This window comes from Littorina saxatilis, linkage group LG12 (assembly GCF_037325665.1).
Source record: "Littorina saxatilis isolate snail1 linkage group LG12, US_GU_Lsax_2.0, whole genome shotgun sequence".
Classification (NCBI taxonomy): domain Eukaryota; kingdom Metazoa; phylum Mollusca; class Gastropoda; order Littorinimorpha; family Littorinidae; genus Littorina; species Littorina saxatilis.
The window spans coordinates 9,878,819-9,906,115 of record NC_090256.1 but is presented as its reverse complement, the minus strand read 5'-3'; the positions used below and the strand labels follow the sequence as shown (position 1 = coordinate 9,906,115).

At 41.1% G+C, this 27,297-nt stretch overlaps 1 protein-coding gene and 1 long non-coding RNA gene across 2 annotated transcripts in view; both read left to right on the top strand.

Moving 5' to 3' along the window:
* LOC138981220 (uncharacterized) overlaps positions 1-27,297 on the top strand; it is a 357,841-nt gene that overhangs the window by 156,745 nt on the left and 173,799 nt on the right. The window lies entirely within an intron of this gene.
* LOC138981190 (corticotropin-releasing factor receptor 2-like) overlaps positions 1-27,297 on the top strand; it is a 176,596-nt gene that overhangs the window by 115,562 nt on the left and 33,737 nt on the right. Inside the window, exons 2-7 of the mRNA XM_070354029.1 lie at positions 931-1,041; positions 3,027-3,160; positions 10,762-10,859; positions 16,274-16,400; positions 18,229-18,385; positions 26,110-26,240. Of these exons, the coding sequence (XP_070210130.1) occupies positions 931-1,041; positions 3,027-3,160; positions 10,762-10,859; positions 16,274-16,400; positions 18,229-18,385; positions 26,110-26,240 (758 nt within the window). The remainder of the gene's footprint in view (positions 1-930; positions 1,042-3,026; positions 3,161-10,761; positions 10,860-16,273; positions 16,401-18,228; positions 18,386-26,109; positions 26,241-27,297) is intronic.

Below are 27,297 nucleotides of genomic sequence, written 5' to 3'. Positions count from 1 at the left end.
GTGACATGGTGACAAGAAACACGGTTGTAAGTGGGTGTTTTGAATTTGAATCGTGTTCACGTCATGGAAAATACGATGTTCAGGTCATGGATTTTCCCTTCCTTTTCTGCCAGCGTCAAAGGTTCACGATTTCTCGGGCAGTTTCAGTTACAATCTGTTGAAGAGTCGTTTCAAACTACTGTTATGATCGCGCTCCTTCAGACTTCTTCTGCCCAATACAGAAAACTTATTTACCAGTAGACTGTGTTTGTTTTACTTTCACGGACAAGCCAAACATCGAAAGGTCTCAGAAAACTAGAAGGTTAATGTTATTTGCCTTGAATTGCGACATTGAACTATACCTCCTACGTACGAATGGGAAATGTTGAGTAAGCAGAATTTTGAGGATCAATTTTTTCAAATTTTTGTCTCTTTACTTAGTTTGACAATAACAGAATCAGTCTGGCTGGCTGGCTGGCTGCCTACCTGTGTGTGAGTCTGTATGTCTGTCTGTCTGTCTGTTTGTCTGTCTGTGAGTCTATCAATATATATCTGTCTCTCCGTCTCATCGTCTCAATTAAAGAACCAGTCAGTCTGTCTGCCTGTCAGTCTATTTAGCAGGCTGGCTGGCTGGCTGGCTGGCTGCCTGTCTGTCTGTCTGTCTGTCTGTCTGTCTAGCTAGCATTCTATCCGTCTCTCCGCCTCATCGTCTCAGTAATAGAACCAGTCAGTCAGTATGTATGTTTTGCTGGCTGGCTGGCTGGCTGGCTGGCTGGCTGGCTGTTTGTCTTCTGTCTGTCTGCCAACCTGTTTTTCTTACCTCCGTACTGGCCCGTATCTTCCTTCCTACCTTCAACACTTCCTCCCCTCCTTTCTGTTTTCTTTCGTTCGAGTTTTTTCTTGGTAATATTCGTCTTGTACCACCTGACGTTACTTTGTTGTGTGTTCCAGGGCCCCACTGTCCCCCTGTCAACGATTCGCTCTACTGCTGGCCGGCCACGCCCCCCAACACTACCGTATTTGGGCCTTGCCCAGCAGGAAGCGTTAGAGACAATGGTTCTGGTAAGGATTTCTTTTGTCTTGCTTTGCAGTTATCGCTGTCTAGACACTTTCACAATGACGCAACCAAACATACAAACAAACAAATCACCAACCAACAAACATCTAACCACCAACCAACCGACTAGCCACCAACCAACCAACCAACCAATTTTTGAGATGACATTATGTTAATATTGATTTGCTCCAGCATTCATTTGAGTTAATTTCACCTTACATAAATAATGAAAAATAAGATTGTAAAATAAGACAACTCCGTTTGTGAGCCCTTATATCTCAGAAAAAAAGCTGATTCCCACAACAACAACAACAACAACAAGAAAACAATACACAAATAAACAAGCAAACAAGCAGACTATAAGCACTCGTATACACACACACACACACACACGCACACACACTCGCGCACACACACGCGCGCACACACACATACATTTACACACACACACACACACATACATTTACACACACACACACACACACGAACATACACACGCACACATGCACGCACGCAGTCACACTCATTCATACACATAAGCAAAACAAAACAAAATTTAAATCATATTAGAGGAGATACGTGTCGGGCCGTATACACATTTTCTTGGAGAACGGCTTCACAAAAACTGCGATTAAAAAGTTTTGAAAACTTCACTGTCCGAAATCTAATCCAACACGTATCCGTTTTGTTCTTTTTTTGCTGATGACACTGTCTGGTCGTCTGCAAAAGTAATAATAAAATGCGGGCAGTGATATTAATGGTAAAAAACATGGACAAATGAAAACAAATTTAAATGTAATGGAAATAAAATCAATCATAACTTCTGTAAGTTGTAAAGTTGCAGTATGCCGACGTCTAGGCGTCTGCAAAAATAAAAGTAATAAAAACAAATGCGTGGATACAAATGGTGAACAAAATAAAAACAAATAAATATAAATGCATTACAACTTTTTAATTGGGTATTATTTGAAATAATATAATGCTTTTACTCTGTTGTTTTTCAATTTGGTACAGGATATTTTACGGTAGTTTTTTTTTCCAATTGGTCTTGGGCGCAAATATTTTAGCAAAAGAACACAGAACAATGTTCAAGGTGATTATGTTCTGCAAGGTATAAGCCTACATCCCTTACTAAAAGGAACACATACACACACACAAACAAGCGCGTGCATTCGAAAGCAAACCAATTTTTTTTTAACACACTACCTGCATCATTTATCATTGAATTGTCTACTCGACATTGTAATAAATTGATAATCTGATAGACGCGTGGGGGTGAAGATTGGCTATTCTCAGACACCCCAGCTATCAGTTTCGGCGATCAGGTCCTATTGCTAATAATAAGTAAAGGCAATTTAAGCCCGTAAAGTGTGTCAGAAAAACAAAACAAGAGTCTTTCAGGGCATAGAAAGTTTAGACACAACAACACGGATGTACAATTTTTATGGTTGAGTTAAAAGAAGAAAAAAAAGTGGGGCAATATTTTTGTTTCCAAGTTGTGTATGTCAGTGTCGGTTTTGTCTTTCTCCTTGACTTCATCAATTCTGTTCGGCTTTCGGCCCTGTACAGCGGGGAGCGTGAACCGATATTTTCAATCAGGAAAATGTTCTCGAATTCTCAGCTGGGACAGGCGCCGTAACCCAACCCACACGACCCTCCAGCTCCCCCCCCCCCCCTTCATCCCCCACCTCACCGCACCCCATCCCTCGTCCCTTCCTCAGTACTCCCCCCCCCCCCCGCCCCCTATCCCTAACTCCTAAATCTCCATTCCACTCTACCACTCCACTCCCCCATACCACCCACCCCCCCTTCCCCCATCTCCAACATCGCAACCACCACCACTCTCGCTGGAAAAAAGAAAAGAAAAACATATGAGAAGAATAAAGAAAGCACGAGGGTATGACGGAACGATGTGCGATATGGAGATTGATTCTATCCCCTCTAGCTCTCTGGGTGCCTCCATTTTGAGATCAGTGGTGTTACTTTTCAGTGCTGCGTGCGCATCGCACATGCGCAGCGGACGGCACGTGGTCCCATGGCAACTGGACCAACTACAGTGCCTGTATGATCGACCTGCCCGTGGAACATGCCTACACGCCCACACCGGACCTTCAGGATGACTTTGTGAGTCTCTTCTTCAATTTCCTTCTCTTCTAACTCCTCATCATCATCCCCCTCCTCCTCTCCCTCCTCCTCCTCTTCCTCTCACTCCTCTTCTTCCTCCCCTCCTCCTCCTTCTCTTCCTCCTTCTCTTCCTCTCACTCCTCTTCTTCCTCCCCTCCTCCTCCTTCTCTTCCTCTTCTTCCTCCCCTTCTGCTCCTTCTCTTCCTCTTCCTCCTCCGCTTCCTCTCACTCCTCTTCTTCATCCCCTTCTCCTCCTTCTCTTCCTCTTATTCCTCTTCTTCCTCCCCTTCTCCTCCTTCTCTTCCTCTCACTCCTCTTCTTCCTCCCCTTCTCCTCCTTCTCTTCCTCTCACTCCTCTTCTTCCTCTCACTCCTCTTCTTCCTCCCCTTCTCCTCCTTCTCTTCCTCTCACTCCTCTTCTTCATCCCCTCCTCCTCCTTCTCTTCCTCTCACTCCTCTTCTTCCTCCCCTCCTTCTTCTCCTCCTTCCATTTTGCCTCCAATACCCACCCCAACACCTGTCTCGTACGTCCTTCTTTTACTCATATTTTAGCTCCTTCCTCTTCCTCTCCTACTCTTCTTCTTTGTTTTATTTATCCTCCTCCTCATTCTTCTCTTCTTCCTCCTTATCCTCCTGCTCTTCTTCCTCAATCCTCTTCATCCTTATCGTCCTTCTCCTTTTCCTCCTTACCCTCTTCCTTCTCTTGCTCCATCTCCTCCTGCTCCATCTCCTCCTGCTCCTCCTCCTCTTTCCTCCTCCTTCCCCCTAATCCTTCTCTTCTTCCTCCTTCATCTCCTCTTCCTCCTCCTTCTCTTCTTCCTCTTCTATCACCTCTTTCTCCTCCTCCTCCTCCTCCTCCTCCTCCACCTCCTCCTCTATTTTTGTCTGTCTCTTTATTGTTTTTTCATTCACAGCTTTATTCTATTTTCTTCTTCTTCTTCTTCTTCTGCTTTCTCAGATCCACCTCTGCTTCGTGCTCGCCTTTTTCTAATCGTGCCTGATCTTCCACTGTTTCATCTTTCTCCCTGTCTCGCGCACCTTTCTCCTCATCTTGTTTTTCTCTCGTTTTCCTATTCTTATTCCTCCTCCTCTTCTTTCCACTTCTCCTCTTCCTACTCCTATTCTTTCTCCTTCGCTCCTTTCCCTTCCTACTCTTTACATTTAGTCAAGTTTTGACTAAATGTTTTAACATAGAGGGGGTAATCGAGACGAGGGTCGTGGTGTATGTGTGTGTGTGTGTCTGTGCGTGTGTGTGTGTGTAGAGCGATTCAGACCAAACTACTGGACCGATCTTTATGAAATTTGACATGAGAGTTTCTGGGAATGATATCCCCGGAAGGTTTTTTTCTTTTTTTCGATAATAACCTTTGATGACGTCATATCCGGCTTTTTGTAAAAGTTGAGGCGGCACTGTCACACCCTCATTTTTCAATTAAATTGATTGAACTTTTGGCCAAGCAATTTTCGACGAAGGCCGAACTTCGGTATTGCATTTTCAGCTTGGAGGCTTAAAAATTAATTAATGACTTTGGTCATTAAAAATCTAAAAATTGTAAAAAAAACAAAAAAAAATATAAAACGATCCAAATTTACGTTCATCTTATTCTTCATCATTTTCTGATTCCAAAAACATATACATATATTATATTCGGATTAAAAACAAGCTCTGAAAATTAAAAATATAAAAATTATGATTAAGATTAAATTTCCGAAATCGATTTAAAAACAATTTCATCTTATTCCTTGTCGGTTCCTGATTCCAAAAACATATAGATATGATATGTTTGGATTAAAAACACGTTCAGAGAGTTAAAAAGACGAGAGATATAGAAAAGCGTGCTATCCTTCTCAGCGCAACTACTACCCCGCTCTTCTTGTCAATTTCACTGCCTTTGCCACGAGCGGTGGACTGACGGTGCTACGAGTATACGGTCTTGCTGAAAAATTGCATTGCGTTCAGTTTCATTCTGTGAGTTCGACAGCTTGACTAATTAAATGTTGTATTTTCGCCTTACGCGACTTGTTTTTCCTCCTCATCCCCTTCTTCTTCCTCCTCGTGGTGTTTTGCTTAACGCCCAGCCGACCACGAAGGGCCATAATTATCAGGGCGGTGCTGCTTTGACATAATTATAACGTGCGCCACACACAAGACAGAAGTCGCAGCACAGGCTTCATGTCTCACCCAGTCACATTATTCTGACACCGGACCAACCAGTCCTAGCACTAACCCCATAATGCCAGACGCCAGGCGGAGCAGCCACTAGATTGCCAATTTTAAAGTCTTAGGTATGACCCGGCCGGGGTTCGAACCCACGACCTCCCGATCACGGGGCGGACGCCTTACCACTAGGCCAACCGTGCCGGATCCCCCCTTCACTAAACAGCTTGACAAAGGCAAGGGGCGAATGAGGACAGATTTTGGAGACGACAGGTTTTGCTCGCTCTTCATGCCCAGTACAGTTCTTGTTGAAAAATCTAGGGTAGTGAAATAACGGTCAAAAAAAGAGTCTGTTGAAAGACAGGTGTCCCTGTTGGACTCTTTCGTGAGGATGTTGTTACACAATTTGTTAACAACACAAAAGCTCGCCGTTTGATCGAGAAGCAGTCAACTGAATTTGGAAGATATGTGTGTCTGTTGTCATCGAGTGTGCCAGATGGGATCATCAATGATTAAATGACTCAGCCTTTCCCCACCCCCTCCTTTGTGTGTGTGTGTGTGTGTGTGTGTGTGTGTGTGTGTGTGTGTGTGTGTGTGTGTGTGTGTGTGTATGTGTGTGTGTGTGTGTGTATGTGTGTGTGTGTGTGTGTGTTTGTGGGTGTCCTTGTGTGTGTGGGCGTGGGTGTTCATAAGCGCGCACAGGCCTGCACGCCTAGATCTGCAAGCGCGTGTGCATGCATTCTTGCTTAGCATATTTTGCATCGAGCCTCGCAGCATTCTGATTTTGTTTTGACTGGTCTTTTTCTTCTTTTTTTTAAAGAGTTATAATGATGTGTGTTAGTGCATCCTTGAGTAAAGGTCACATAAAGTAGTGTTATTTGTGTTGGCAACAATAATCTCGGGTCCTGACGCCAAAATAGAAAATATTCTTCGTATGCGCGTGTCTGCAGATGCAAATGTCTGCCTAACCCGCCTGTAAGTGATCTCTTTTGTTTTCATTCTCAAAGCAGTACAATCTGTCGCTCTCACATAAAGCATGCATTCATCTTTGTCGTTGTCTGCTGTTTGCATTACCAAAATGAGTGTTATCGCATCCGAGTGTTCTGCTCAAACGCTGCATTCTGAAAGCGGCAGAGCTGCCATCACCAAATTGCGATCATCCGCTGCCTGTTTGTTTTTCTTGTGCTGGCCTTGGGAATCAGATGCAGTTTCAATTTTTGTTCATGCTATTCTACACTTTGACGGAAGACTGACACAGCGCAAACTATGCTTTGTTAACGTAGAGGCAATAAGGTTAATGTCTTTAACATTTAATGGATAAAAAGTAAGGAGCATACAATAAGTTCTTGCAGCGGTGTTGTCCTTGGTGGTGGTGGTGATGGCATTATCAGTAGTAGTAGTAGTAGTAGTAGTAGTAGTAGTAGTAGTAGTAGTAGTAGGAAAAAGTTGTTGCAGTATTTGTAGTAGTAGCGGCAGCAACAAGTCGTCAACGCAGTATAAACAAGTCGCGCAAGGCGAAATTACAACATTTAGTCAATCTGTCGAACTCACAGAATAAAACTGAACGCACTGCATTTTTTCACCAAGACAAAACAGCTTCGTCAATCCTTGCGGCTCAAGGAAATCGCTCACTTTTCCCGTGCAAAACGAAGTGAAATTAACAAGCCAGTATAGTGAAGTAACGTATTGCGCTTAGCAGGAAAGCGCGCTTTTCTGTATTCTTTTTAACTTTCTGAGCTTGTTTTAAACACACACATATTATATTTATATGGTTTTGAAATCAGAACATGATAACGAATAATATGAAATAATTTTTGGATCGTAGTACCTAATTAACATATTTTCGTTAATTGTGATCACATTTTTAGAGTAAACATGACATATTTATATATTTTCAGATTCAGAATTCGATGAAGAAAACGATGCAATCATTTTCAAATCTGTTTGCGAAAAATCGTTTTAATGACAACTTTAATGAGCAAACTCATTAATTGATTTGTAAGCCTCGAAGCTGAAATGCAATACCAAAGTCCGGGTTTTGTCGAAGATTACTTGACCAAAATTTCAAACAATTTGGTTAAAACATGAGAGCGTGACAGTGCCACCTCAAATTTTACAAAAAGCCGGATATGACGTAATCACAGACATTTATAAAAAAAAAAATGAAAACATCGTCTGCGGATATCATACTCAGGAACTCTCATGTAAAATTTCATGAAAATCGGTCGAGTAGTTTCTCTGAATAACTCTATACAGACATATACACACACACCACTTGTCCGTGATCTGAGTGGACCACATAGGTGAATTGTTATCATTTGGGAATCCTCCTATTATGCTCAGCTGCTTTGTGAAGTAGTGTATCTCTGCTATCCTAAACAGGCCTCAAAAGAACTTCTAATGGCAGCTTTCATAACAGAATGTGTCTCCAAAGGGGGTCACTGTCTGCAAAAATGCTCGACTTAGAAAAAGGGGGTTACTTTCTAAAAGACACATAATTGTGCTCACAATGCATTGTTGGTGTACAAAGTCTGAAGCAAAACTAACGGCATATGTTTGAAGTGTTTACTCATCGCAAAAAATAAAGTCAATGCCATGACGTCATTGTGCAAATGACGTAATGTTTGTGGCATGTAATGAAAAAAAGAAAATCTAAATGTTCCGTTCTTTTTCAGTTTTATTTAAGTCCCTACAAAACACTGATAAAGGAATCTTGTGCTGTCACACGTTTGTACATCATTTGTGACTAAAAGTATGAAGAATTTTGAAAGTCTGACCAAAGCGTTTCCACAGAATCGCCACTTCTTTAAAGCAACCGCTTGGTTAGAATTACATGCCCAAAGTTTGGAATTTCAATGAAAACTTGTTTTCACAAAATAAAGGAGTTAAGAAGTGTTTAGAAAGAAAATAATTGTTTATTTATGTAATAATGGTTAACTTGTTGCATGAGCTTTAGATTCTTCTGGTTCCTTTGCTATTTAAGGCCAGAGATGGGACGGAAGTTTGGTTCAAAAACGTGTTTTGGGTTCTCAGCTTTATTAGGTAATTTGAACACCATATTATAATCGTTGTGTAATGTAATTTTGTCGTTGTCAACCTCTTTCTTGCAATAAAATGATTATTTTCATAATATGTTATAAACATTCGACACCATTTTGAAAAATGTTGACGCTGTTTTCTCAGAATCATTTTTTTTTTTAAGCATCAGTGCCGGCCGTCATTGGGACATATTCCATCTTCTAGACTAATTGTCCAATCTTCTTGCTCTCTTTTGTATTTTCAACAGAAATAGTGTCTTTGTGCAGTAAAAGAGAAACATTTTAAGAATTACCCAGGAATGATTTTTAGAAATCTGTCAAAGTACAAAAACGAGCCTTTTTCCTGTGATGTAATTTAAAAACTTGAACAAAAATCACCATAGGCAAACCGTTGCCACTTAATTGTTCATACGAGAAGAAAGCCAAATCAAGTATCTACCCAGAAATTATTGTTTCGTTTAGCTAGCTTGGGTATTACGTGTGCTATTCTAATCTTAATGATGCAGGTGTCGATCGCAAACGCAGTCAAAAACGGGCTTTTTCTTCGTCTTTTGGTAAGGGTATTATGACAAGAAACGCTGTATTTCAACAATGACTTTGTGGATAGCTTTGACACTTTTAGAATATTTTACAAACATACTCGAGACGTACTTCGAGCAAAATTTGGGATCGTTGCATGTATTTGTTCAGATTTGACGTAATGTTATGGAAAAAGGTTTTACACTCATCATTGGATTGTTCCCCTGTATCCAACAAAGTCATGACTTTTCATGTCTACAGATAAATGATTGATACATATAATGTCGAAGTCTCATTTGCGTGTAACCACTGGGGTGAATTTACTAGTCATGCAAACACATGAGAGAAAAAATTAAACGTTCACGCTGTTTCGCACTGAGATCAGTTATATTACCGCTGCGCGCCTCTCAAGACATGCTGCGGTCACTCTTGGCTGGACATCGCGGTGGCACCATCATCATCCCTAAAGTATCAAGCGTCTTTACATGCCTAGCAATCTTTATCCAGTGCTTATACGCATATAACAGTTTTTTTATTGTGTGTATCAATCATTTTTCTAAAGACATGTGAACTCATGATTGTTTTGGACGCAAGTGAGCAATCCAATGACGAGTTTAAAAACATGTTTCAAAACATTGCGTCAAATCTGAATAAATACGTGTAACGATCCGTACTTTTGCTCGAAGTGCGTCTAGTTTGTTGGTAAAATGTTCTGGAAGTTTCAAAGCAATCCACGAAGTTATTGCTGAAAATTAATAGAGCGCTTTTCGTCAAAATATCTAAAAAAAAGATATAAAAAAATACTGTTTTTGACTGCTCGTGCGATCGACACTTGCATCAGTGGGTATAGCATAGCATACGCAATACGCACGCTAGCTAAACAAAACAACCTTTTCTGGGTAGATAATTGATTTGGCTTTCTTTTTGTATGTGAACGTTTCAAAGAATTGTCTATTGTGATTTTTTGTCGATTTTGAATTGGGCCCTTTCATTTTTGTCCAATCGGTTTTGAGGGTATCCTTAATTGAGCGGCGTTCACGTGATACCTGTAAACGTAATCTGTAATCCGAAAGGTGATCCAGATGGTCAAGTGAACGGCCTTTATTGGCATATAAAGTTTGGATGAAATGACACGGGAAATAATGCTTTAAATTGGGTGCGAAATCTGTTGCAATCATTTTTTGACCAAGTTTATGAAAGCTACGAAGAGCTTATGTTGTAAGATTTAGGCAATATCTTTGTCTTTTCGAAATCAGCATACAACAAAGTATATGTGGGTATGAAAAACGAACATATCTGATGATTAAACACGATTGTATAGCAAACCGTTTCTCCAGCTTTGAAACGTATCCCTTGATTTGTATTGACGTCAAGCCTGTGACGTCATTTGTAAGATTTACGCTTTTTCTTGTTGAACAGTGTCAGAGAGCGACAGATTGAGAACCGACTCCAGACGGATGGAAAATGACGTAAATTTACATTTGACATAAAGCGAGTGACGCAATTTCACTTGATTTTTCCGAACTTAGATAATTTAGATTTCAGGTGAGCGGGTCAGCATTGCATACTCAGATGATGGGCGGTGCCTTGCTGTTCCGTAAAGCACCCACCGACAAAACTCGCTTTTCGGTATTTTTTAGATAAAGAGAGTATTATCTGACAGCATTTAAGTGTCATTCTTTAGAATAAATTACGCTGATATTGTTGATTTAAATTTTTACTTTGTCTTGTTAATTTTTTAGCTTGATAAACAAAAAGGGTCCCTGGCTGAACGTTATAACATTTAGAGGGTCACCTAGAATCCGTCCTGATTGGTAAAAAAGCCATATGGGGCACTGAATTGGTAATAAGTTCATTTGCTTGTTGATTTGTATTGTCTCTTTTCAGATTCGACTCGCCGAGGCCTTGAGGGATATTTACCTTGCAGCATCCATTATTTCCCTTGTCTTTTTGCTCCTGACGCTCTTCATATTTTGTTACTTCAGGTGGGGATGTTTGTGTGTTAGTCTATGTTTGAGTTACTGTGTGAATGTGTGTGTGTGTGTGTGTGTTTGCGTGTGTATGTGTGTATGTACGTGTGTGTGTGTGTGTACGTGGTGTGTGTGTGTGTGTGTGTGTGTGTGTATGTAGCTGTGTGTTTGTGCGTGTGTGTTTGTATGTCCGTGTGTGTTGTAAGCATGTGAGCGAGTGAGCGTACATATCCGTGTGTTTGTAAGAGCCCCAATGGAGAAAAAAACCAGCAAACGCGAACTCGTGTTAATGGCCATGAGCATCAGTTCAAAAACGAAACTTCCTTTAAAAAAACGAATCTCGCTCGATCTTATCTGATTTTTTTGTCATCGATCGGCATCATCATCACCTTTGTACAAAATCAAACACAAAACAAAAAACCTTTCCACTTCTGTTAATGCACACACATCACTCGCAGCAAAAAACGCAAAATCTATAAAATAAAATAAAATATAAAAAAAAATATAAAAAAAAATATCCGAGATAGCAAACATCTCCATTGGCGAAACACGTCCAGTGTTCAGCAACCTCGGGATAAAAATGCACCTTCACTTGCAGAAAAAAGGGCAACCTATCAAGAAGGAATTAATTGCTGCATGTGAAAAATAGGATCATTTTATGCCTCGTCGGCCCGCCCCTTCCCCATCCAATAACCCAAGTCGTTCTCTATTATCCGTTTTTGGGCGGGCTCCAGGGCCCGTATTCTTGAAAAAGCTGCAACATTGTGTCATTTAAAGTCAAGCTGTCGTTTAAATACCGCCCAGTATTTATTTTTACTGCCCAGTAATTATTTATTTTCTCCCGGTATTAATGTGTGTCTGGCGGAAGGTCGGCAGCTACCAAAATTGGTTATTTTTAGAATAGGAGATTCCTCATGCTAGCTCCTCTCTACAAACAATATTTAAACAAAATTTATTCTTGAAAAAGCTGCAACTCATATACTGGCCTGTAAAACCACTTACGCTCAATAAGTCCGCCAACTGCTAAGTGTTATTTATGAAACAACGGTAAGTTCTTACCGGGTTGTCACCGAGCTGTAAAGTTAGAGGACCCGTCCCCCTCCTGTAAAGTCGCTACCTGTCAGTAACTTCACCAACACTGTCCATTAAAACCGTCAAATTTGAATACATCTTGTTCAAATATTGTTCGTAGATTTATGTCCCTCATGGACACACATTGGTGTCATTTAAGCACCAACGCATTGCGGTCAAATACGAGATTCTGCTCGCAAAAGATTTCAACCGATGCTCGATTATAACGGCGTGTTGCGAAAGCGTGCTAGCGTCTTGTTTAATGCATTACAGTGGCGAAAATTTGTTGTCTGATTCCGTAGCCGAACGGTTATCGAATTCGCCTGATGCGCGATTGAGTCGAGTTCAAAACACCATCAGGTCTTACTTTTTTTTGTTAATACTTTTTGTCATTTGTTTGTTTTTGTTTATTTTCTTCGTGTGCAAGAGAGTACGTTGTAATATATCAAAATTGACTTAAAAAATTAATTTAAGGCGAGAATGAGTTTTTTTTAAATTTTTGGTTAACATGATATTACTGTTATCTGCCTTGTATACGCCCACCCACCCTATGCACCAATTTTCCCCAAAAGTGGGGGGTGGGCGTTTAATAGGTACTATACCCTTGGCAGGAGCGGTTCCTTAGCTAGAAAAACGATATTTTGGTCAATTGCCATAGAAGTGTTCAAAGGATGCGTTACTGCACAAACTTCCCCCCCTCTCTCTCTCTCTCTCTCTCTCTCTCTCTCTCTCTCTCTCTCTCTCTCTCTCTCTCTCTCTCTCTCTCTCTCTCTCTCTCTCTCTCTCTCTCTCTCTCTCTCTCTCACACACACACACACACACACACACACACACACACACACACACACACACACACACACACACACACACACTAACACACACACACCCGTGAATCAACCTCTTCAGACATCACTTCTCGCCAAAGATGAAGCTTTAAAGATGAAGACCATTGTTGGAGCAGTCCGCAGTACAAGCCATCAACAACTGTACGACGAGTCAGGCTTCATTTCACTTTTAGAGAGGCGTAAACGTCAAAAATTGATATTATTTCACAAGATTGTACACCGTAAGGTGCCAAACTACTTACTTGCGTTATTGCCACCATTAATATTGATCAACTAATAACCCATATCGCCAGCGCAGACCTTTAGATAGGAAAGTTCCATCGTTTAACACTGAATTATACAGAAACTCATTTCTCCCATCTTCAACACAACTCTGGAATTCTTTACCAGACTACATAAAACTTAGTGAGTCCCTAAGTGAATACAACCACTTTTTGTCAAAAAACGATTTAAGTCCGCCGTGTTATTGGTATTCTGGAGATCGCATATCACAAACAATTCACTGTAAGCTCAGACTATATATAAGTGATCTTAATAATGATCTAGTGAGACGTCACGTTGCTACAGATGCATCTTGTGACTGCGGATTTTCGTCCGAAACCGTAAAACACTTCCTATTAAATTGTCCAAATTATCGCGAAGCACATCAAGAAACCATACATACCCTACCTAACCACAGTATTCACCCCCCCCCCCCCCCCCCACCTTCTAAATGGAGACAGACAGTATTCTCTAGATTTGAACAGGAACATTTTTTCCATAGTAACACTCGTTCATTGAACGTTCAGGCCGCTTTGGGCAAACCAGAATCAATGCTCCACAAACCGAACAACAACTTTAATTTCTGCACAACTCCTACCCATCCCTCTTCTTTTTATTCCTTTTCTTCCCCTCCTTCCTTCCTCTTACTGTCTTTCTTTATAATGATTATGCAACGTTTATTATGTTATTAATAGATTTAGTTTATTTGGACACATTGTTCAGCCGTTACCGCCTTACGTTGTAATATCCATGCAGGAACACCACTATAAGCTTCTAGTTTGTTGCTGTTACCTGTGTCTTTTGTATACATGTCATGATTGTAACATTTGTTGAAATAAACTTATGTTTAAACCAAAGATGAAGCTTTCGTTTCTTCTTTTTTCCTCCCAGTCAAAAATGTATTGCGATTCTCTAGCCACTCTAGAAACCTTTTTCTGTCCAATCCCCGAAACATGTCTAAGGAAAGGAAACAATTGAAAAACAACAATAACAGCAGACTGAATACTCTTTATTTATTTTTCTTGTCTACTCCACTGGTCGAAACTGGGGGGTGGGCGTTTACTAGGTACTATACCATGTACACCTGCATGCAACTGAGGTTAAAAAAAAAAAAGTCTCCCCGTATTTTTATTTCATTCAGTTTGTTTGGGTTGTTGCTATTGACTTTGAAACTGACACGCCGGCGAAAACGCCGGTTACGCGTGCTCAGAGAAGAGCAAGCATCGGGAATCTTCAATTCTAAAAATAACCAACACTGGTAGCTGCCGACCTTCCGCTAGACACACATGAATACCGGGGAAAAGCAAATAATTACTGTGCAGTAAAAATAAATACTGGGCGGTAGTTAAACGACAGTTTGACTTTGAAGGACACAATATTGCAGTTTTTTAGCCAGCGTGTCAGTTTCAAAGTCAGTAGCAACTACCCAAACAAACTGAATGAAATAAAAACACGGGGAGACCCTTTTTATTTATTTTTTTATTTTTTTGTTTTTAATCTCAGTTGCATGCAGGTGGCTGCTTCCGCATTTTAGTTTTTGTGTCTTCTCTCTCACCTTTGTTTTTTGAAGCGGGGAGCATCCTTCTTCATGGTTATTTATTTTATTTTTTTGGTCAAATGTTTACATGTTTAAGTTAACAAACTTTATCAATAAACTAATATCATGTTAACCAAAGATTTAAAAAACAAACACATTCCTGCCTAAAATTATTTTTTTTAAATAAATTTTGCTATTACACGTATAACGTACTCTTTTGCACATGAAGAAAATAAACAAAAATAAACAAATGCCAAAGAGTAAAAAAAAATTACGGGCAGATGGACATTTGAACTCGACTCAATCACGCATCAGGCGAACGAGAGAACCGTTCGGGCACGGAATCAGTTGAAAATAAATTGACACTGTAATGCATTAAAGAAGACGCTAGCACGCTTTCACCACAAGCCGGTATGATCGAGCATCTGTTGAAATCTTTCGCGAGCAGTATCTCGTATTTGTGCGCAATACATTGATGCTTAAATGACACCAATGTGTGTCCATGAGGGACATAGATCTACAAACAATATTTTAACAAGATTTATTCAAAATTGACGGTTTTAGAGGAGGGGGATGGGTCCTTTAACTTTACAGCTCGGAGACACCCGGGGTAAGTCCTTACCGGAGTTTCATAAATAACACTTAGCGGACTTATCGAGCGGAAGTGGTTTTACAGGCTGGTATATGAGTTGCAGCTGTTTCAAGAATACGGGCCCAGGACACCATGTTATTGGTATGACCTGTCTTTGGGGGGGGGGGGGGGGGGGCGTTTTATGGGCATTACTGATTATATTTTCAGAGTACGTGTGTGGCCGGGCAGGTCATAATGTCATTTTCTGTACCAATTTTGGTCGTTTTCCTGCCTGATATGGCCACAAAAGTAGACTGATTTGATTGTACGGATATGAATAATGCGTACCGTGCTATTTGTGGCAATGAACTATTTACATGTAAGGCATGCGTTGTCCTTTGGTAAGACGTTTATAGATTTGGTGTATTGCCTATAAAATCATGGGCGTGTTTGGAAGCTGACAAATGCGACGATAATCGAGCTACTGACCGGTTTTTTGATTTAATGTTTAGTTTGAGGGTCAAACAGCTGCTCGGTAGTTTGCATGACTAACGAACTTTTTGGGTGAGAGTTAGTAGTGAGGGATCGATTGTGTGATGAACTGATAAACTGATAAAAGGATGGATACATGGGTGGATAAATGAAGAAGATGGTCGTTAGATTGAATTATGATTGACGGAAGTATGCTCCCTTTTTAAGGTACATGTATCATAACAAAAATGACAAATAGATGATTACCATCCTGAAGAAGTCAGCGACTATCTGACGAAAATGTGATGAAGAATTTGATGAAGAATTTGATGAAGAATTTGATGAAGAATTTGATGAAGAATTTGATGAAGAATTTGACGAAAATGTGATGAAGAATTTGATGAAGAATTTGATGAAGAATTTGATGAAGAATTTGATGAAGAATTTGATGAAGAATTTGATGAAGAATTTGATGAAGAATTTGATGAAGAATTTGCCAAACCTGGCTGCTGTTGGGTTTTCCTTTTGTGTAAATAGTCATTTATTCAGCGGTCAAAAAAATTGTTGCATGATCCTTGGATGTCAGTACGCACGTTTTGGTGTTGCAGATGGTTTAAACAGTGTTTCATTCAACAATGAATGGATATAATATATAATAACCATGGTGTTGCAGATCATTACAGTGCAGCCGCATCTCCATCCACAAGCATCTAGTGGTCTCCTTCATCTTCCGCTTCATCCTTATCCTGGTGATGGTTCAGCCCTATTTCACCACGCCTGGACACTCTTACAGGCAGATCGTTAGTAATTCTTGTGATGATGATGATGTTAGTGGTGATAGTGATGGTGTTAGTGGTCATAGTGTGGTCATAGTGATGATGGTATATATCCCTACTTCACCACGCCTGGACACACCTACAGGCAGATCGTTAGTAATCCTTGTAGCTTGATGTGTAGCTTGTTGTGGCGGTGGTGGGGGTGATGTTAATGGTGAAAGTGATGATGGTGTATAGCCCTACATCACCACGACTTGACACACCTACAGGCAGATCGTCAGTAATCCTTGTAGCTTGATGTGTAGCTTGTTGTGGCGGTGGTGGTGGTGATGTTAAAGGTGAAAGTGATGACGGTGTATATCCCTACGTCACCACGCCTTGACACTCCTACAGGCAGATCGTTAGTAATCCTTGTAGCTTGATGTGTAGCTTGTTGTGGCGGTGGTGGGGGTGATGTTAATGGTGAAAGTGATGATGGTGTATAGCCCTACATCACCACGACTTGACACACCTACAGGCAGATAGTCAGTAATCCTTGTAGCTTGATGTGTAGCTTGTTGTGGCGGTGGCGGTGGTGATGTTAATGGTGAAAGTGATGATGGTGTATAGCCCTACATCACCACGCCTTGACTCACCTACAGTTAGATAGTCAGTAATCCGTGTAGCTTGATGTGGAGCTTGTGGTAGTGATGATGATGTTAATGGTGAAAGTGATGACGGTGTATATCGGTGATGACGGTGTATATCCCTACGTCACCACGCCTTGACACTCCTACAGGCAGATCGTTAGTAATCCTTGTAGCTTCATGTGTATATTGGGGGCCCGGTAGCTCAGTTGGTAGAGCACTGGACTTGTGATCGGAAGGTCGCAGGTTCGAATTCGGGCCGGGACGGACACGGGTCAACTTTATGTGCAGACCCAGAGACGGAAGCCATGTCCCACCTCCGTGTCATCACAATGGCACGTAAAAGACCTTGGTCATTCTGCCATAAGTGCAGGTGGCTGAATACACCTAAACACGCAGACACCTGGGAAGCGCGACTCCGTTGCTGCTAGCTTTCCACTGGGAGGAAGCGACCCGAATTTCCCAGCGATGGGACAATAAAGTAATGAAATGAGCTTGTTGTGGTTTGTTTGTTTGTTTGTTTGTTTGCTTAAGGCCAGCCGACCACAAAGGGCCATATCAGGGCGGTGCTGCTTTGACATTTTACGTGCGCCACACACAAGACAGAAGTCGCAGCACAGGCTTCATGTCTCACCCAGTCACATTATTCTGACACTGGACCAACCAGTCCTAGCACTAACCCCATAATGCCAGACGCCAGGCAGAGCAGCCACTAGATTGCCAATTTTAAAGTCTTAGGTATGACTCGGCCGGGGTTCGAACCCACGACCTCCCGATCACGGGGCGGACGCCTTACCACTAGGCCAACCGTGCCGGTGCTTGTTGTGGTGGTGATGATGATGTGAGTGGCGATAGTGATGACGATATACAGCCCTACTACTTTACTACGCCTTGACACACCTACATGGGGATCGTTAGTAATCCTTGTGGCTTCATGTGTAGCTTCTTGTGGTGGTGATGATGATGATGATGATGATGATGATGATGATGATGATGATGATGATGATGTCGATGTCGACGACGACGATAATAGATATATAAATCCACAGATTGTGTATGCAATCCCTCAGGTACATTTAAAATGTGTCGTTCATCAATGTCAAGCCAACTTCCTTGCGATTTAGGACAAGGCCACAAGAACTATACCTTTATTCTTAAGCATCGCCCTCCGCTTTTAGTTTGTCTTACTCAACAATTATTTTCCATTGATCTCTTTTCAATTTCAGCCGTGGCTGTGCAAAACGCTGACCTCGCTGCTGCAGTACACATTGATGTCTAACTTTGCCTGGATGCTGGTGGAGGGGATATACCTCCACAACCGTCTCGCCATCAGTGTCTTCAGGTCCGATGCGCCCTTCAAGATTTTCTACTTTATAGGCTGGGGTAGGTGTCTTTCGGGCAATACTTCACAACAGTTGTGTTGCTTATAATATGGGTTATTCTCCAGATCTGCATGTGTACCAGGGGAAACCGTGTTGCGAAGGTGATATTTCTTTACTTCACTGATACATTTTAACCATACAAATTGAGTTCATTAATAAATACTGGTTCCATACTTATGCTTGGTCTGAAGAGAAAAAAAATAGAAATACTTGCTCTTTTGTTTCGCTACGTTCAGAAAATTACAAGGGTTTCAAAGTACATCACCTTCGTCGCATGGAAACAAAATGTGTGACAAGGATTTGAATACTAACAATTAAAAAAGAAAACAGTCAAAAATATATACTATGTTTTTTGTTTTATGTTACGTATCATTATCTGCCCGTAGTATTACTTAAAAACCTAAAATAAATTCATCCTATTGCCATCTTAAATGGGTAATTATCCAGAGCTGTGTACCCTTTTGTGACATGCATTTTCAGCCCTTTCCAACTGATTATGACGTAATTTAAATCATTTAATATACGTCATAATCAGTTGGAAAGGGCTGAAAATGCATGTCACAAAAGTGTACACAGCTCTGGATAATAACCTATTTGCAAGCATTCAAATGTGTTATGGAAGGATGGTTTTTCCCAAGGTAACAGCCTGAAAGGGGTCTGTCGTGACATCGACGACTTAAGGTTGTCCTGTATTGAGCCCGAAGATGACTTTACGAACATTCAGTGCCAAAGATTCGTTCTGCGAGCTTGGTGAAATTGACTGCACTAAGTCGACTTACCCCAATTAGGCTTTAGACTACCAGAGATCTGTCCAGGCGTGTACACGGAACAAGAGCATTCTTCCGCCTGCACACATACCGAACATCAACACGCTGACTGTTTCTTGTGCAGAGTCGAACAGAGTTCGCTGAATTAATTTCGCGGATTGACTAAGGTGTAGGCCTAAGTTACGGAACAAATAAAACATTAAAGGTACTGAACTTGTCAAATCCAGGTGCACGGAGCCCCTGGGGCTTTTAGTCATACCTCAGGCAGCTATCCGTTAGAAGAACTACCAAGTTTCATTGACTTGCACCCAAAGAGTCAAGAACTGCGATTTGTTTACGAATTAATTTCGTACTCGGAACCGGCTATTCTTGGCCTATTTTTGGATCTAAATTTAGATCAGGTAGATCACCACATCATGCACAAAAATACACGTTACTAGCAAACTATGTCAGACGTCATCATGAGTTTGTGTAAAACAAAATGGAGGCCGGAATCACTCAGTTGAATCGAACTCCGACCAAACACCACGTAATAACTAGGTTAATTTATGCACTCGTGTGAACAAGAAACTGTCGAGCTTCACAGATGTCGTCGTTAATTGTGTAGTTTTTGGGTTTGTTTTACTACCAAAGGAGGATTTTTGAACTGTAAATGCACTCAGCTGCAACAAAAACGCAAAACGAAGGCTGTGAGCTGCAATGTGCCTTTAACAATGAGCGCTTCTGGGGTGATAACGCGAGACAACTCCTGTGATCTTGCCGCGAGGTGGCGCCAGTTACCAGCCGAAAGAAAGAAGGGGCATAACCTCACCAGAACCGACCATTGTCTGTTTACCGTATAAAATGCACGACTTACACACGAACTGTTACTAAACCGATATGCTATTTGGGACCAATGCAAGTTTTTTTTCCTTTCTCGTGTGATGTTGCCGCGAGGTGGCGCCAGTTACCATCCGAAAGAAAGAGGGGGCATAAACTCACCAGATCTGCCCATTCCTATACTCTTTACAAACAGCCAGGACGTAGCTTGTTGGGATGTGTTCAGGTGTAATGTTGCTCTTATCCCACACACACGCACGTACCCTCACCTACGTCAGCATCGCAATCTTCAAGCGATGCCATGAGTCTTGCTGATTCCGACATGTCTGTGCAGCCCCTCGTAACCCCGGAAGGTCATCTCGAGGCTGCAGCTACGGAAGGATGTGATTAGACTGTGGCAATTGGTGACACCTCGGGTATAAAGGGCAGATGGAAACCTGGGAAAACACACCGTAAAAAGGTGTCAAAATAAAACTGGAGTCTTGTTATCAAGGTTTTCCAAGCAGCACGTTCTGGATGTAAAACGTTTTTTGTCTGAATGCTCTTCTGCCTTCGTGTGGTTACAACGGCACGTACGCATCGTAAAGAAACTGGGACACACTTGAACAAAGTTTGTTTTTCTTTCTTTTCCTTTCTGGCAAGGGGAAACGGAGGCGTTCATAATCATCTCTGTCTGTCTGTCTGTCTGTCTGTCTGTCTGTCTGTCTGTCTGTCTGTCTGTCGGTCGGTCGGTCGGTCGGTCGGTCTGTCTGTCTCTCTCTCTCTCTCTCTCTCTCTCTCTCTCTCTCTCTCTCTCTCTCTCTCTCTCTCTCTCTCTCTCTCTCTCTATTAATAATATTTGCAAAAAGCTCTCCAAAAATCTGTATCTTTTATCCAGATTAAAACCCTTTGTAGAAGCGGAAGGTCTAAAAATGTTTTTTGTGGCACACTGCCAATCTTTTATCAATTATGCTTCTACTGTATGGTGCGGTGCGAGCGAAAATCTGCTTAAAAAATTTAATTCCCTGCACAGAAGAGGGGCAAAGCTAATTGTTAATAACCCGTATCTGTCAAAGTCAGAAAAGCTTAAAGCTACTAGTTTACTTTCACTGCAGGAGCAGTTTGACTATAACATTGCAGTGTTAATGTACAAGGCACTCCATGGGCTACCACCACCATACTTGAATGCATTCATAACCGAGGCTCCTGAGAGATACGGATCAGATAAATATCTACTACCAAGGGCCCGTGTAGATCTATATAAAACTAGTTTTGCCTTTGCTGGGCCGTCAAGGTGGAACTCTCTTCCTTCGAATGTTAAAACTAGCAAATCTGTAAATATTTTTAAATCTTCTTTAAAAAAAACCCATCTAAACTGTTCTCTGTAAGTACACACCCGCGGTGACATAATCATGTGAATCTTACAGTTCTGTCTAATGTATACTATATTAATATTACTATGTAATTATATTCACGTCATATTACATATTCATAGCATATAGTATTCATATTGTTTTACTTCGTATATTAGATTTTGTGTTTCGTGTGGCCGTGGTGCTTATGCTTATTTACTGTACATTTACATGTTATGCCTATATGAATTCATTATATTATGTTGTTTATATGCGTGCGGATGTGTTAGTGTGAATGTAAAGGGCACGTTGTAAGATTAGGCCCTTGGCTTAAAATGTTTACCCTTTATGTCAATAAAATGTTTTAAGTCTAAGTCTAAGTCTAGGTCTCTCTCTCTCTCTCTCTCTCTCTCTCTCTCTCTCTCTCTCTCTCTCTCTCTCTCTCTCTCTCTCTCTGTATCTCTCTCTCATTCTCTCTCTCTCTCTCTCTCATTCTATCTCTCTCTCTCATTCTATCTCTCTCTCTCTCTCTCTCTCTCTCTTACATACACACACACACACACATACACACACACACACACACACACACACATACACACACACACACACCTGCACAACCGTCTCGCTGTCTGTATAAGAAAGAGGGAGCAGAAAGGCTTTATACTTCATGTCAATCTGAAGATCTGATCATGTTTTCTTTCATTCGCTCATGCTGTTCCAGTTTTTGCCGCTGTGACTTTGTTCCATGTACGTGTCAATTTGAAAGCAACTTTGAATGCGTGATTATTCTTATATACGGTCTCCAATAAAAAATAAAACAAGTCGCGTAAGGCGAAAATACAATATTTAGTGAAGTAGCTGCCATTTTTCAGCAAGACCGTATACTCGTAGCATCGTCAGTCCACCGCTCACGGCAAAGGCAGTGAAATTGACAAGAAGAGCGGGGTAGTAGTTGCGCTAAGAAGGATAGCACGCTTTTCTGTACCTCTCTTTGTTTTAACTTTCTGAGCGTGTTTTTAATCCAAACATATCATATCTATATGTTTTTGGAATCAGGAACCGACAAGGAATAAGATGAAAGTGTTTTTAAATTGATTTGGACAATTTAATTTTGATAATAATTTTTATATATTTAATTTTCAGAGCTTGTTTTTAATCCGAATATAACATATTTATATGTTTTTGGAATCAGCAAATGATGGAGAATAAGATAAACGTAAATTTGGATCGTTTTATAAATTTTTATTTTTTTTTACAATTTTCAGATTTTTAATGACCAAAGTCATTAATTAATTTTTAAGCCACCAAGCTGAAATGCAATACCGAACCCCGGGCTTTGTCGAAGATTACTTGACCAAAATTTCAACCAATTTGGTTGAAAAATGAGGGCGTGACAGTGCCGCCTCAACTTTCACGAAAAGCCGGATATGACGTCATCAAAGACATTTATCAAAAAAATGAAAAAAACGTATGGGGATATCAATCCCAGGAACTCTCATGTCAAATTTCATAAAGATCGGTCCAGTAGTTTGGTCTGAATCGCTCTACACGCACACACACACACACACACATACACACACACATACACACACACATACACCACGACCCTCGTTTCGATTCCCCCTCGATGTTAAAATATTTAGTCAAAACTTGACTAAATATAAAAAGAGTTAAAGTGGTAACCTGGGTTAGAATAGCTTTGCTGGATGGAGAGTGATTGAGATTGCAAAATAAAAAGAATGTCAGAAGGGCACAGTTGCACGTGTTAATGGTAAGCAAGGTTGTATCGGCAGTCGGGCAAAACTCAATTTCAATTTGTCGAAAACTTTGCCGTACTTTCGGCAAAAATGGTGATGAGACTTTTGAAAATTACCGAAACGTCTGTTGCTATCCGACAAACATCAATCCGTAAGGCGGGCGCGAGGGTGTGAGTGTCAGTGTGTGATCGTGTGTGTGTGTTCGTGTGTGTGTGTGTGTGTGTGTGTGTGTGTGTGTGTGTTTATTTGGGTACGTGCACGTGCCTGATTCTGAAGATGAAAGGAAACAAATCTGTGTCAGCGTTCTTTCTTGTTTCACTGACTGTCTCTCATGAGAGAATGACAATATGAGTTGTTCTTCATCTCTTTCTTTCATCTTGGACAATGTCGAGATAGCTTAGAAGAAAAGACAAAGACACTTAAATCAGTTTTCACTCTCACTGCCCAACGGACAGCTATCCCACGGGAAATTATGTACAGACAAATAAAACAAGTCGCGTAAGGCGAAAATACAATATTTAGTCAAGTAGCTGTCGAACTCACAGAATGAAACTGAACGCAACGCAATGCAGCAAGACCGTATACTCGTAGCATCGTCACTCCACCGCCCGTGGCAAAGGCAGTGCCCGTGGAATTGACAAGAAGAGCGGGGTATTCGTTGCGCTGAGAAGGATAGCACGCTTTTCTGTACCTTCTCTTCGTTTTAACTTTCTGAGCGTGTTTTTAATCCAAACATATCATATCTATATATTTTTGGAATCAGGAACCGACAAGGAATAAGATGAAAGTGTTTTTAAATTGATTTCGAAAAAATAATTTTGATAATAATTTTTATATATTTAATTTTCAGAGCTTGTTTTTAATCCGAATATAACATATTTATATGTTTTTGGAATCAGCAAATGATGGAGAATAAGATAAACGTAAATTTGGATCGTTTTATAAATTTTTATTTTTTTTTACAATTTTCAGATTTTTAATGACCAAAGTCATTAATTAATTTTTAAGCCACCAAGCTGAAATGCAATACCGAACCCCGGGCTTCGTCGAAGATTACTTGACCAAAATTTCAACCAATTTGGTTGAAAAATGAGGGCGTGACAGTGCCGCCTCAACTTTCACGAAAAGCCGGATATGACGTCATCAAAGACATTTATCAAAAAAATGAAAAAAACGTTCGGGGATTTTATACCCAGGAACTCTCATGTCAAATTTCATAAAGATCGGTCCAGTAGTTTAGTCTGAATCGCTCTACACACACACACACACGCACACACACGCACATACACCCTCACACACACGCACGCACATACACCACGACCCTCGTTTCGATTCCCCCTCGATGTTAAAATATTTAGTCAAAACTTGACTAAATAAAAAGAGATCTGTCACTACTACTCATCTCTGAACTTTCATATCATTGGCTGTCTGTAAGACCTGGAAAAAAAGGGGGGAAAGCATAATAGAAATATTATCGGCTAAGTGAATGCTAAGAGGCTAGACTTGTGTAGTCGGTGTTGGACAAAAGTGTCAGAATTATTCTTGATACATTTTGAAGTCTGGTCGGGTTATTCCTCACGGGCACGTGAAGGGAGACAATGGCACAAAATAAATCTGCCTGCAAAACCCTAGTGTGTCATAACGGGCTGGCTTGTATTTCAGTCAGACATATACATTCAGATTTGTGTGGCCGATAGTGACACCATTTACAAGTTGTTTAGTCCTATACGCACTAAAAGCCGAAAACAGGTACTAGAAATATATGCAGGGGGTCCCTGGACGAGCTTGATTTTAGAATAGCGGGTCCTAGGACGCACTAGATTTCCTTTATCGTGCGCACCGTAGATACCATTTTCAGACTGCAATCGACACTTCGCAATACACTATACGTGACCACAATGTTTTATAAGTACACTGGGACTTTTTGGCTTTTGGACCATTGGGACCCTCTAAAATACTGCAGTGGGGTTCCATGGACCCTCTAAAATTTAAAAGTGGGGGTCCCGGGACGCACTAGGAGGGGCGTCCGTGTGTAACCATGTCTATATGTGAGAACACACAAGGAAGTGCTTCCCTTTTGGACATCCTCAGACTCTCGGGTGGTTTCAGAAGAAAAACAAGTGTTTAAAGCTGTCCAGGGAATACTCACTCAGGATCTCTTCTGTTTTTGTTATTTCGCAGTTTATACTGGAATCCTTGAACGCATTTAAAGTTGATATAGTCTGTTAGTATAATCAGATGTCAGTTTCTTCATTCGTCTAGTTTACCATGGAACCTTACGTGCCTGTGGGCGGCCTTGATGAAAATGATTGTTTCTGTGTTCTTCAATGATACCTAGCTCTAATACCAAACGTGCTCGTAGGCTGCCCTGATGAAAGTTATTGTATTTACTTTGTTCTCAAATGATACTTGAGGTGTCCGTAGACTGCCCTGATGAAAGTGATAGTATTTACTTTGTTCTCAAATGATACTTGAGGTGTCCGTAGACTGCCCTGATGAAAGTGATAGTATTTACTTTGTTCTCAAATGATACTTGAGGTGTCAGTAGGCTGCCCTGATGAAAGTGATAGTATTTACTTTGTTCTCAAATGATACTTGATGTGTCCGTAGGCTGCCCTGATGAAAGTGATTGTATTTACTTTGTTCTCAAATGATACTTGAGGTGTCCGTAGGCTGCCCTGATGAAAACGATAGTGTGTTTTTTTTCCAGGGATGCCGCTGATCACATATTGTAACGTGCCTTGGCTGCCTTGATGAAAATGATTGTTGTTGTTTTTCAGGTATACCGCTGGTCCCATATTACAAAATGCCTCTAAGCTGCCCTGACAAAGAATGTTGTTTCCTTGGTTTTTGTTAGGGACGCCTCTCATAGCGTAACGTTCATGTGGGATTCTCTGATGACAGTGATTGTTTCTTTGTTTTGTAGAGGTAGGTCCCATCCTAGCATGCCTGTGCGTTGGCCTAATGAAAATGACTGAAAGGAAGTTTGACTGAAACGTCGATGGGATATTTCCACTGGATGAGGACAAATATTTTTCAATTTATATTCAGGGATACCTCTTATTCTGACGTGCCTGTGGGCGGCTTTGATGGAGGTCTTTTACAAAAAACCGTGCTGGCAACTCTACTCCAAGTCGGCGTTCTTCACTCTCATCTTCGTTCCCATACTTATTGCTCTGGTGGTAAGTGAACTTTTTCTATACTTATTGCTCTGGTAAACCGTATCTTTTTTAAGTAGGTCATGGGCGTTTCTATGTTGTTGTTGTTGTTGTTGTTGTTGTTGTTGTTGTTGTTGTTGGCAAGCTCGCCAATGTCGCGACCAACCTGATAGGTAGGACCTTAACTTCTCACACAGAAGGAGTCAGGAACTCAAGTGGTAAAGTTCAACAAAATGAAGACTTTATTGCTTCTAGAAAATAAAGGATGAGTGGATGAGAATGAAAGGATGTTGATGAAATGATGGGGGAATGAACAAGAACTGCTGGGCTCTGCTCTACTGCTGCACAAAGAAAGTTAGTGATGATGATGATTGATGATCAGGAATGAAGGGTGGCAGCAATGATGATAATGCAAAACATCATGTCAACACAATTGCACCTCAACATACATGTGGTTATGGCAACGACATCAGTTGGTGACAGCGTTCTGTTGTTGCTCCCGGAGAAGAACAACAAGCTCCAGATGTCGTGGAGGGGTCCATTTAAGGTGCTGGGCAAGAAAGGTCTGAACGATTACCTCATCAAGATGGGAGACAAGGAAAAGTTATATCACATAAATCTCTTGAAAAGGTACCAGGAGAGGACCAGTGATGTGCCCGTGGCTGTGGCCACATCCGTAGTGACTGAAGAACCGGAAGAAGTGACCTCCACTTCCGCCGAAATACCGTTGATTCCTCTGCAAGCTGAAGAAGGACCTGAGGATGTCAATCTGGATCCAGAATACTCGGACATTCATGGGGAACTGAGAGAGCTGTGCTATGAGTTCAGGGACGTGTTGACTGATGTTCCACGCGACCAACCTGATAGGTAGGACCTTAACTTCTCACACAGAAGGAGTCAGGAACTCAAGTGGTAAAGTTCAACAAATGAAGACTTTATTGCTTCTAGAAAATAAAGGATGAGTGGATGAGAATGAAAGGATGTTGATGAAATGATGGGGGAATGAACAAGAACTGCTGGGCTCTGCTCTACTGCTGCACAAAGAAGGTTAGTGATGATGATGATGATTGATGACCAGGAA